Raw genomic sequence first — 12671 nt, forward strand, 5'->3', positions numbered from 1 at the left:
CATTGAATTCAGTGGGTCAGCAAAAAAAGAAAATGCGGATTGCACACAGACCGCATCCGTATTTCATGGATCCGCGATTTGCGAACAGCAAAACTGTTACCGCCGAGTGCATGAGGCCTAATGGAAAGATTTGTATATCTTCAGTGTTTTGGAACCACTGCTGGTTTTGATATGAAAGAAATATAGCTTGTCTGTTCTGCATTTCATACTTCTCATAGACCTTCAGCTAACATCTGCCGTTTTTTCGGTGAAACATGCACACAAAAAAAACCTCTGCAAGGTGCAAAAAAATGCAACTAAAACGGCAGAAAAATGTCACTAAAAAACTAGGAGCGAAAACACCCTTGTAGAGGCAGCAGCCTCTTGTCATGATGCTCCAAGTGTTTATTAGTGATATTATTTTAACATTCTAGATTTTCATAATGTACCCCTACTTTAGGAGACTTTACATCTAGGTTCATGTGCTTGATTTTCTAGTACAGTGGATTGTTTCAGCAGAGAGAGCACTCTTACAGGGAATTTCAGCTGTTGTCCTCCTAAGCCTCTTCATACGCTGCAGTCTGCTTTCTGCTAATGCATTCCAGCGATGAGTGACTACAATAATATTTTATTAGGCAACTGCTATTTAGTTTTTCTTTATGGTACAACAGAATTGCTGCTTTTCTTATAGAAACCTCATGTTGTGTGCTGTATCTAACACAAGCTGTCACTTTGTAGAACGTTGCTCCCCTATTGACAATATAACGTCATCAGATTTGCAAGGCGTCTTGGAGCGTTCAGCCCAGCACTACCTGCATATAAGACAGCATCATGGACCCTCTACTGAATTCTTTTCCTGTCCAGATGGAGAGAAGGTATGTGCGTGGAATAAGTGCATGTGGTTATTTCGCTACTTGAATTGGGCCAGTATAGAGGTCTAAGGACTATATGGTCCACCAGTGGTCTTCAGCCTTTCTGTCTAGCCATAACTATGGCTCTCAGCCTGAATTTTCTTGCCTGCATTTTTATGTTGTTTCTTTTACTGATCTGTGTACCTAATTTCCAGTTGTGCAACCTTAAAATAACATGTTTGCCAGTAAAAGGCCCACCCAAACTGTCCAGCTCGTAACATCTACAGGCAGAGACCCCGTTTGAACCTAGATTTTTTTTTTTCTTTGCTTCCCTGTTTTAAAGTCCCCCCACGTCCCTCACATATTTTCAATGCCTCAACTATATTCCCCTCCTTCAGCCGAGAGCCTCTTCCTAAACTGAGCAGAAATTCTTATGAATCCTCAGCTGTTTTGCATGCTTCCAGCAGTAAAGGCTAAGGAAATACTTGTATTTCATTTGAGCACCCTCCACTGACTTTAACTGGAAAAGCAGAGTAGGAGTTGTCTTTCCATAGATGTAGAAAGTCTTATTCCTGTTCTGTAAAATAAAGACACAGTCAGGTTGTGTGATTTCTAGACACTCTCCAATGATAAAGATTTTTTCTAACTGGGCACGTCCTTGCTTACAGGGGCTCTATACTTTTATGATCTTGTACCTATATTACTTAGCTGTATCTGAAGCTCTCCACTTAAACCAACTACGACTTGTCATTGTAGACGTAGCTTCATCACTGTGCTCTGTGGACCTCCTAAGAATTGGGGACTCGGCTACCTCAGCAATGACTCCTTTAAGTGAAGACCTCATACATTCCAGTATACCAAAGCATTTATGGATGATGGTTTGGGTGTTGTTGACTCTTTAACTGAAAAATAGTGACCACACACACTGGAAGCTAAATGCTCTACCTAGGACCTTAAAGGGCACATACATATTGGCCTGTATGCTCTCACAAATGGTGACTAATTTCAGTGCTTATTTATGGCAGGATTTAGGCTAGGGCTACACTACAACATGTGTTACGCTACATTTTGTTGCAGCAATGTCGCGTGACAATTTTTATAATGATAGTCTATGTCGTGTCACATGCTGTGACTGTGACACAACCGTAGCAAAAAATACATCCAAGATGGACTTTTCTGCGACTGTCGCGTCACAGTTGCAGCATGTCGCAGTGCAACACTGTAGACTATCATTATAAAAATTGGACATCAATGTTGGATATCAGTGTTGCGCGACACATGTTCCAGTGTAGTTGTGCCCTATGTGTCGCGCAACTTATTGTCGCCGTGTAGCTCTAGCCTTAAAGTATTGAAAACCTGCAGTACAAATTGGCACACTATATAGAAAATGCAAGTCCAAGAGTGCCCCTAAAAACAGTTCCACTCAACAAGCAAACAGCATGCACGGTGAAATGACATATGAGCGACCACCTGGTGGTCACTCACATACCACTGTCAACTCCCCTCGGCACTAGGTAATTGAAAATGTCCTCTAAGGTTGAATTACACTGTCAAAATTGTATTTTCCTTTTTCCAGTCATACAGCGTGACATTGTGGCTCTCCAGAAAGTAAAAACGGGTGTGTGCATGGCCCCATTGCCCCGTATGGGTCAGTGTGCTATCTGTTTTAAAAAGAGACGAGGACTTGTGTTGTGGTTTTTCTTTTTTGTAAAGAACAGTTATACACAAGTTTTTTAACAACATGTAGAAAGTCGAATATGACCAACCAGGGCAGGGTCCCCACTCTAAAATGCCCCATATCAGTTGCATGGTCTGCTTCTATGGTACATAAACTCTTTAATAGTTTCTGTCAAATAATTCTTACATACTCTCAAGATAATGCCACACAGACTTAACTGGAATCCATTGCTTGTGCTAGTTTTTATGTCTTTGAAAGGTCAAACTGACCTTTTTGTCTGCAGCAAGAGCATGGGGATTCTCACAGGTCTTGCAAGTTCCAGAAATATCTTCAAGATCCACATGCAAAACAGGATTTGCTCATTGTTTGACCTCTGTACTCCTAGTAGAAAAGGGGTTTCAAAGTCATTGAGTCTATGGATTGGTCTGAGAGATGAGAGATGAGAAAGGAGACTCTTAGACCAGATGAGAGACGTTACAGTGACATTAGCAGTGAAATGTTATTTGGACCTCCCAATATTGAGATCTTGGTAAATACAGGTGAAACACCAGAGAATTAGGAGGATCATAGTCTGATAAGACAGATGTCCGGACTCCTAGGCCCCTTTCACACAGGCGAGAATTCCGCGCGGGTGCAATGCGTGAGGTGAACGCATTGCACCCGCACTGAATCCGGACCTATTCACTTCAATGGGGCTGTGCACATGAGCAGTGATTTTCACACATCACTGGTGCGTTGCATGAAAATCGCAACAAGCTCTATATTGTGCGTTTTTCACTTAACTCAGGCCCCATAGAAGTAAATGGGGTTGCGTGAAAATCGCAAGCAAGTGCAGATGCGTTGCGATTTTCACACATGGTTGCTAGGTGACGATCGGGGTGGGGACCCGATCTTTATTATTTTCCCTTATAACATGGTTATAAGGAAAAATAATAGCATTCTTAATACAGAATGCTAAGTAAATTAGGGATGGAGGGGTTAAACATATTTTTTTTTACTCGCCTCATCCACTTGTTCGTGCAGCCTAGCTTGTCTTCTTTCTTCTTCTTTGAGGACCTGGGAGGAAAGGACCTTTGGTGACGTCACTGTGCTCATCACATCGTCCATCACCGAGACGGGCTGCGTGAACAAGTGGATGAGGTAAGTTAAATTTTTATTCTTTATTTTTATTTTTTTTAACCCCTCCATCCCTAATTTACTCAGCATTCTGTATTAAGAATGCTATTATTTTCCCTTATAACTATGTTATAAGGGAAAATAATAAAATCTACAGAATACCTAACCCAAACTTCAGTGAAGAAGTCCGGGTTTGGGTCTGGGCACCACATTCAGTTTTTTCTCATGCGCGTGCAAAATGCATTGCACTCGCGTGGAAAAAACTGAAGAATGCAACGCAATTGCATACAAAAATCACCCCACTCGAAGGCAAAATCGCACCCGCATCCTATCCAGCCCTCACACGCGACGCCCATGTGAAAGAGGCCTAACAGCATGAACTTTCAGTACCAAATAGTAACCAGAAATGGTCAAGCAAAGCCAAGGAAGAAACATCACTCAGGATCAGGCAGTAACAGATCATAATTGAGAAATAAAATAATTGGCTTCAATAACCCACCTCCATTGGATGGTGGCAGACACTTTGCCCAGGTGCAGGTGAGAATAGTGACCAGGGCCTGACACTAAAGAAAAAGAACATGTTATAATCATGTAATTTTCCAGAGGGAAGTAGAGAACTGGCTGTGTCATTGATTTGCTTTTTCCCCAGATGAGTACAGCCACTTGGAGGACTTTGAAACTTTTTGAGATATTAGTCAACAAGTATAGCATGTTGGTTAAAGTTGGTGAGAGATCAATACAGATTCCACCCGAAACGAATTGGCTGGATGAAATTCTCTTTTAACCTTGCAATAATTGGAATTTTATTAGACTCATTAAAACACTGTTACTTTTGCAGATAAAGGTCGATGGAAACTGTGTTCTTCATGCACCTTTGTATCGTGATGACGACACTCTGAAAATGCTGCTCTTAATAAACCCAAAGAAAAGAGACTCAGGTGTGGGATAGTTTTGAGTAAGAGCATATACAGAAAGTATGGTAATATGGTACACACTGACCTGATACAGCGTGGAATAAAGTAGTGAAGATCTGCCCCGACACCAACTAGAGTGTTGTTCATGAAATCGGTCAAAGTGGTAGGCGCAGTGTCCTAGAGCAATTATCCCTCATGGGTGGCTTTACATGGTGATCTTCTTGATTGCTCGGAAGGGTTACTAAAGAATAGGTCATTGCTTTGTAGAGCCTGACCGTGTTCTTACTGTACCAGAAATACTGCACTACTAGCAGTAGACTGGCTCGTTAACGTAATTTCTCGCCCATATTCATTGGGGGACACAGAAACCGTGGGTATAGCTATGTCCTCTATTAGGTGTTGACACTAGTAAAAGCTGTTAGCTCCTCCCCTGGCAGCTATACCCCCTCCAGCCTGGAAAGAGAGCTTCAGTTTTTTCTAGTGTCAATAGGAGGCAAGACCTCCCCTGAAGATTTTTTATTTTAGTTTATTTTTTTCCTTCTTTTTTTAGATGGGAAAACAGTGGACGCCTCGCCTCCCTGTTCTCCCGGGGTCGAGTTGCGCCAGTGCCCGTCACCCGCACTGCTGCCTCCCCCACAGAAGACAAGGTGAACCAGGACAGCCTCGATCCCTTTTATCCCGCCAGCCAAGGGGTCACCCATCCAAGCCCCCCTTTTCCAGCGTCCTGCCACTACGGTGCGAGTAGCTGAAGGGGTGACCCTGCTGGACCAGAGGAGGGGTGAAGATGGCGGCAGGAAAGAGAAGAGAGGTGAGTACACGGGACTAGGTGAGTATGTTTAACCCTCTGGGATTGGTCTCCCCCCTCCCCCCCCCCCTCGTGGTGGCAATAGTCTGCGAACACACAGGGCTTCAGCATAGCCCAGCACCTGCAGCCAGTCCAGCACCCCTGAAGCATTCCCCTCTAGCACAGCCCATTTGGTTGATGATTTGAGTGGAGGACATAGGGGGTTAATGTCCGCTGGGTCCGTATTAACATGCAGGGAGCGGACAAGGCGGCATCCCCGACAAGGCTGAATATACCCTTCTCCACCCCTTCGGGAGCGGGCGCCGCGCATCGCTCCGGGGGAAGGTTAACCGCCCTGCGGCCGGCACTGCTTCAGTGCTCCGGCCGCGATTTTTGCCGCCCACTCAAAATATGGCGGCCAGCAGGGCATACGGGGACCGAGCGCACCACTGGTCTTAGGCGCTCGGTCACACATGCGGAGGAGACTCCCACTCCGCAACACCTCCCACATTTACTGCCCTTGGAGTGGACGCCGGCGTGCAGCTCCGGAAGGGGTGAACTGCAGCGCGATCCGCCGTGCACCACATCAGTGTTCCGGCCCGCACTTTTCTCTGCCCGACCCGCGCTATCAACTGCCCGGCCAGCGGGGTGAACGCCCCCAGTCAGTCCAGCCAGTTTGTGACACTGCCGTTGCAGCATTCGGGGGTGGGGGGTGGGGGCAGATGGCTTACTCTTTGAAAAGCCGTGCAGCGGCTTGCTGGGCCGCAGCCTTCATCCCGGGGGGGGCACTCTGGCACAAATTCTTCCCGCCCTTCTCCCCCTCCCCCAGTCGCCTGCTGAGCCACCGGTCTTGAGACTGCCTTAACCATTCATGGCCACCCACCATTCTTAGACCGTTACCTGATTATCTGGGGCTCTTCCCCCAAGTACACTGTGCATGAGTGGAGGATTTAACCCCTTCCTGCCTCTTGTCATTTAGGCCGGCTTCCTAGTTAAAAAAATAATAATTATAATAATAATAAAGGAAATGTGCGTCCATACGGGTCCCCCTCCTCAGCCGCAGGGCCACCTGGTCTGTGTGGTCCCACACTGGGCCCGTGTCCTTTCTCGAGTAAGGGGGACCTCGCAATCCGCCCTCCGGGGCCGTTTTAGTTGATGATTCTCCACCTGCGCAATCCAGTGATGGACCACTGCAGGATCCCAATCCGTCCTCCGGGGCCGTTTGGTTGATGATTCTCCACCTGCGCAATCCAGTGAAGGACCACTGCAGGATCCCAATCCGTCCTCCGGGGCCGTTTGATTGATATTTCTCCACCTGCACCATACAGTGGAGAACCTTTGGGATTCCCAATCCACCCTCCTGGGTTGTTGGTTGATAATTCTCCACCTGCGCAATCCAGTGGGGTCCGCTGGAACCTCCCATCCACTTTCTGGGGTTCTTTGATTGATAATGCACCGCCTTCGCAATCCGGTGGAGAGACCTCTGGGAGTTCCCGTTCCACCCTCGGGTGGTTTTGGTTGATAAGTCTCCGCCTGCGCAGTCCACAACTGCCAGGGGCGAGATTCTGAAGGGTAGCTCTACGCGCAAGCGAACCGCAGCAGGACATCTTTCTCCTCGAATATTTCCGCTCCCCCACTCTTCCTCATTGGGGAGGGTCCGTCCAGGAAGGGGGAGAATTTCTGATTCGGACCCTGACATGAGTCCAAAGCAATCTTCCAGAGATTGCGTCTAGGTGGCCAGTAGTCGTATGCATTACCCCCTTCCTTAGGCGGAGTAACTGCACTACTTCTGGATACAGTACCTGCCTTATACATTGTCCCCTGCCATAGGTGGACTAAGTACAATGACTTGGGGTTCGGGACCTGCCATATGCAGATCCATCGGTGGCGCGATGACATTATAACTGGTTACATTGTGTGCTGTATGCATTACCCCCTTACTTAGGTGCACTATTGCACTCCACGGGGTGCAGGACTCGCCATATGCGCTAGTTCTCGCCGTGGGCATTTGCCCCCCTTCATAGGTGGGGTATTCTCCCTACCACTCACCAGTACTTGCCGTACTCTTACAACTTCCTTATGTAGCTAATTGCACTACCATTGAATACAGTTCCGACTGTCGCTCTATCCTTCCATAGGCGGAGTGTTGCACATCACCGTGCTTCTGTCGCATTTCCCCCTTCCGCTAGTGATCCACTAGCGGGGAATAAGTAAACATCTTCACATGCTGCAATTCTGCGGCACCACGGCTCTTGGTGCCTTCGCTTATTTCCAAGAGGGCGTGACAACATTCGGTATTCGCACTCTTACCCTAGTGCTATATGGATGCCACCAGTGGACACAGTGGCTATTCCTCATTGCATCCTTCTTTTGGTGCTGGTTTTGCGCATGATTATAACATCCTCTGTCTTCCCAGGGGGTTCCTAGCATCACTTGTGTGTCCTACAGACCCCCCATCTCTATGGGCATCCGTTGCTCCAGTCGGTCCTGATATTGTCTGCATCAATGCGTAATACATACTCCGTTGCACATATCTAGTATGTTCCAGCGAGTCGACTTTTTTTCACTGACTCTGTATTCTCTATCCACCACTCCCCCTTCTCTAGGGAAGTGGTTATGCTGGCAACTCTGGTTTAGCTCCTACAGCTTGTTTTCCTCCACAGGTGCAGCTTTTCGCTCATGTTCGAATTCATAGTCGCTGCAGTGGGACATCCCCCTCTGGTAGGGGTCCTATTCTGGAGCTAGCTTGGCAGTTGCGCCTGTTCAGCGCCCTTCCAGGTAGAATTTTTAAGGTTAGCTCCACATAACTGGGGCAGTGTATCACGTGGCTTCGGGCCTCCCCCTCAGTTTTGCGCTGATGGGGCAAGCGCTGGCTACCACTGTGGTAGCGGTATTTCGTTTCCACTACATGCTTGGGTTCTTACTGCACAGCCCTTCGCCAGGCGATGGTCTCTTTATCACCGGATTCAGTGGCTTCTACTGGTTCCCCTCCTCTGCTGGGGTATGGGGCTAGCAATGCAGTGTGACTTCCCTTGCCTGGCTTCCTTCTCGGGCGGAATTTTTTGCACGGCCACTTGATCCTTGGCTACTTCTGTATAGCGTCGGTCTCTTACAGGGTATGGGCTTAGACCTAGCCTATTCTTCTCCTGTCTTTTCCTCCTCTGGCTCATGGTTCATAGTCACCCCATATGCCTTGGTAGTTCCTACGTTGCTACCTCCCCTTACCTACGTTGCACAGGGTATTCGTTTGGTGGCTTTCCATTCCAGACGCGATCCTGTCCCAAATGGTGGGCTGTGGCGCCCTCCACATTCTTCCTCCTACAGGGACTCTTCCATTGGTCCGGGTGTGCTAACGGTATCTACACAAAAGCTTCCCACCTTTCTCTCCAGAGCCAGAGTTCCGGAAGCATGCGCCATTGAGGCCCTGATTCTCCGTGGCGGGAGTCCCGTCCCCCCCCCCCCCCCCGCCTATGCGTTTCTTCCCCTCCTTCTCAGTGTTCTTCGGGAGATCCGGATGGAGGACATTCAGACATATCCACCCGTCGCGCTTGGTACGCCGACCTTGGTCACTGCCACTCAGAGACATCCTTCTTTCAAGGGGTCCAGTCATACATGACCATGTCAATGACGGCGTGGCTATTGAGACCGCCGTTCTGACGTGGAGAGGGTTTTCGGCGGATGTCTTCCGCACTATGATTCAGGCCAGGAAGCCTGCATCGCCCAGGATCTATTATGGGACCTGGAGGTCCTTCCGGGGCTTCTATGAAGCCAAGACATTCCCTCACTTTGTGGTTTTCTCTCTCCTTTCTATTTTCAGGGTTGGACCTTGGTTTAGCCCTTGGTTCCTTGATGGGTCAGGTGTTGGCGCTTCTGTCTTGGGGCAGCTTTCCAGCGTCCTCTGGTTCCCCTGGTGCCCATGGGAATCTTCCTTCAAGGAGCAGCACATACGGTTCCTCTGTACCGTCCTTACAGCCTTGGGATCTCAATATAGTTCTCTCAGCGTTCCAGTCCTCTCCCCTGGCGCCCTTGCAGGAGTTCTCACTCTGGCTCCTGTCGTAGGGGTAGTTTTTTCTTGTGGCTATCACATCCCTCAGGCAGGTGACTACGTTGGGGGTGCTCTCTTGCAAGATCCCCTACCTGGTTCTTCCAAGTCTAAGGCGGTTCTCCTGCCCATTCCTTCTTCTCTCAAAGGTGGTCTATGACTTCCATATCAATGAAGTAATTGTCCTTCACGGTCCCTTCCTTCGCACCCTACGGAAGGAAGTTACATTATGGACGTTGTCAGTGCTCTAATCATTATTAGCAGCCTCCAGTCCCTCTCTGCGTACGGACCCCCTTTTTCTCTCAGGAGGGTCCTCGCTGGGGATTGGCGGCCTTCAAAATGCGATTGCACGTTGGATTCGGTCAGTGCTGCAGCTTACCGCGCTCGGAGCAGGGTTCCGCTCTTAGGTGTCACGGCTCACTCCCCCAAAGCGGTGGGCGCTTCTTGGGCTAGGAGGAATCGTGCTTCGGCTTCACAGTTGTGTAAGGTGGCTCCCGGTCCTCCTTACACATGTTCTCCAGAAATAACCAGGTGCATACTTATGCATCGAAGGTCGCTGCGTGGGCCGCGTGGTCTTGCAGGCGACAGTTCTTAGTTTCCTGCAGGGGCGCTTGCTCTATGGGTCTGTGGTTTTCCCTCCCTGTGGACTGCTCTCGGACGTCCCATGGTTTCTGCGTCCCCCAATGAATATGGGCGAGAAAACAAGATTTTTGTAAAACTTGCCAGTAAAATCTCTTTCTCGCTCTTCATTGGGGGACACAGCACCTACCCAGTGTTGTTGTTCGGCCACAGTTGTGGCTGTTGCTGGTTAGAACCTAGTTCGGTTCTTGTTGCTGCTACACGTTTTTTTGTTGGTTTACTTGCTTCTCCTACTGCTTCTCACAAACTGAAGCTCTCTCTCCAAGCTGGAGGGGGTATAGCTATACCCATGGTTTCTGTGTCCCCCAATGAAGATTGAGAAAGAGATTTTACTGGTAAGTTTTCCAAAAATCTTGTTTTTTAGTTAAAAACATTTCATGTTGTGGATGTCTTTTTTTATATTTTAATTTATTACTTTTTGTGTCATCCTAGTTTTGGCTGTGTACTTCAATAACAAGTGGTGGTGTGTAGCTGATATCTTACAATCATGTGTTCCAGTCCAACAAAGTCTGAAACAGGTGAGTATTTTTTATCTAAAGCCTTTTTCTCATCAGAGACTACTACTTATACAGGCACTGCAAGGGAAATGTAGTATAACATCGCGGCCATGCAGATGGATGCCTTTCAGTACAGTGGTTTGAGTGCATCAGAGCAGGAATATGGACTGTGTTTAAATGTGACTCAGTCCGCATATGGTGTGTTTCTTTATGTTACCCAAGTGATTTTTTATTTACCGCAGTGAATTGTAATATTATAGTATTTCATTGCACTTGGTTAATGGGGTTTTCCAGGATTATAGCCTTTATTAACAAGCCCCCAGAATGTGTGGTAACTAACGAAAAAAATCATACTCACCTGCTCTCCTTTTCTTTGTTCCTGCGTCCTAGCTTTGTTCGCGACCTTCCAGTCCCTGGCCTTTTTACATCTGGCCAGGGTACAAACGGGGTTTGCAATACTGCAGTCAATGACTGGCAGTGACATGTCCCAAAGTTGCACGTGACCCACAGTGAAATGCGGCTTGGGGACACCCCGCCTATGAGGCCAGTCATTGATTGCAGTGGCGCACTCAATCCATCCGTTGGTCACAAGTAATCAGGCCTGGAACTGGAAGATTGCTGAATGGAGCCAAGTGCGTATGATTTTTTTCAATAGGTGCTACACTCTCCTGAGGTTAGTTAATGAAGGCCATAAACCTGTAAAACCTCTTTAAAGAGGACCTTTTGTCTGTTTTAATAGCTTCATGCATTCTCCATGTAATAACAATCCTGGAGCATCTATTCTTATGGCTCTATATTATACCATTCCTTTATTATTTCTACTAAAAATTGTGAATGAATTGCTAGCAGTCTGAAGTAAGGGTACAGAGGGGTGGTAACCAGTTGGGGGTGTGTCCCTGCACAGACTCACTGTATCCAATCAGTGCTGCCATTTTCAGACTGTGCAGGTACACCCCCCAACTTGTTACCTCCCCTCTGTACCCTTACTGCAGACTGCTAGCAATACATTCATAACTTCTAGTAGAAATGATAAAGGAATGGCACAACATAGAGCCATAAGAATAGAGGCTCCAGAATTGTTATTACATGGGAAATGCATGAAACTATTAAAACAAACATGTCAGGAGTGGTGAAAAGTCCTCTTTAAGCTTTTAGAACATTTAATAATAAAAAAAAGAAATCTTGCAAATAAAAGACCCTTAGCCGTCCTCCCATGAAGTCCCTATTTTATTTAGGTGCTTCTCATTCATCTTGGTCTCCCATACATTGAACAAAAATGCTAAATAAAAATTGCAATTTTTTGTTCATTCCAGAAAAAAATGCAAAAAGAAGCAACCAAGAAGTCATAAGAAAAATATTATAGGTCTTTGAATGCTGAGACGCAAAACGTAAAAGTGTAATTTATCTTACCGTAAATTCTCTTTCCTTTAGTCCAAAGCAGCAGCCCCCACGGGGATTTCTAATCCTCCTGAAACATAGGACAGGAGATGTCAATTAATCAATTAATAGCAGATCCTATATTACTCCCTAGCTTAGAACCTCCCACTGTGTAATTCTAAATAAACCTAAGAGAAACAATAAACCACTCCGGTCTGTTTTAAAAATTGTTTTATTGGGTGGGTAATTATGTGCTGCTGCTTTGGATTAAAGCGAAGAGAATTTACTCTAAGAAAAATTACACTTTCCTTGTCGTCCTTCAGCAGCAGCACCCACGGGGATTTAGCAATTAATCCTAAGGGGAGGGCTCTCATTATACCGCAGACTCTATTACCGCTCTGCCAAAAGCTGTCTCTCCCTTTTGCCGCATATCCAGTCTGTAGTTTTTCATAAATGTGTTGGAAGAGCTCCATGACGCTGTTTTACAGATCTGGTCTATGGGGACCGATTTTTTTTCTCCCCACGATGTAGCCATCGCACGATTTGAATGAGCTTTTATAGGCTTAGGTATCTCAAGACCCTTCTGCTCATAATAAAAGTGATAGCCTCCCTTATCCATTTGGACAAGGAGGCTTTTGTCAGATTTTCCCCTTTTGTTTTTCTTGAATGAGAAACAAACAGGTGGTCCGTCTTCCTGAACGTATTCGTTCTTTGGACATTTATCTCTAAGGCTCTTCCCACGTCCAGTGAGTGAAGTCTACTTTCTTCCTCTGAAGACGGATTTGGGGAAAAGA

General features: G+C 46.8%; 1 protein-coding gene across 1 annotated transcript in view; it reads left to right on the forward strand.

The window, feature by feature from the left end:
- The window catches only part of LOC122929570 (protein FAM169B-like), an 89164-nt gene that overhangs the window by 12814 nt on the left and 63679 nt on the right, over positions 1 to 12671 (forward strand). The window contains exons 2-4 of the mRNA XM_044283193.1: positions 718 to 854; positions 4463 to 4562; positions 10436 to 10521. Coding sequence (XP_044139128.1) covers positions 718 to 854; positions 4463 to 4562; positions 10436 to 10521 — 323 coding nt within the window. The remainder of the gene's footprint in view (positions 1 to 717; positions 855 to 4462; positions 4563 to 10435; positions 10522 to 12671) is intronic.

The sequence above is a fragment of the Bufo gargarizans genome, chromosome 2 (genome assembly GCF_014858855.1).
Source record: "Bufo gargarizans isolate SCDJY-AF-19 chromosome 2, ASM1485885v1, whole genome shotgun sequence".
NCBI classification, from domain to species: Eukaryota; Metazoa; Chordata; class Amphibia; order Anura; family Bufonidae; genus Bufo; species Bufo gargarizans.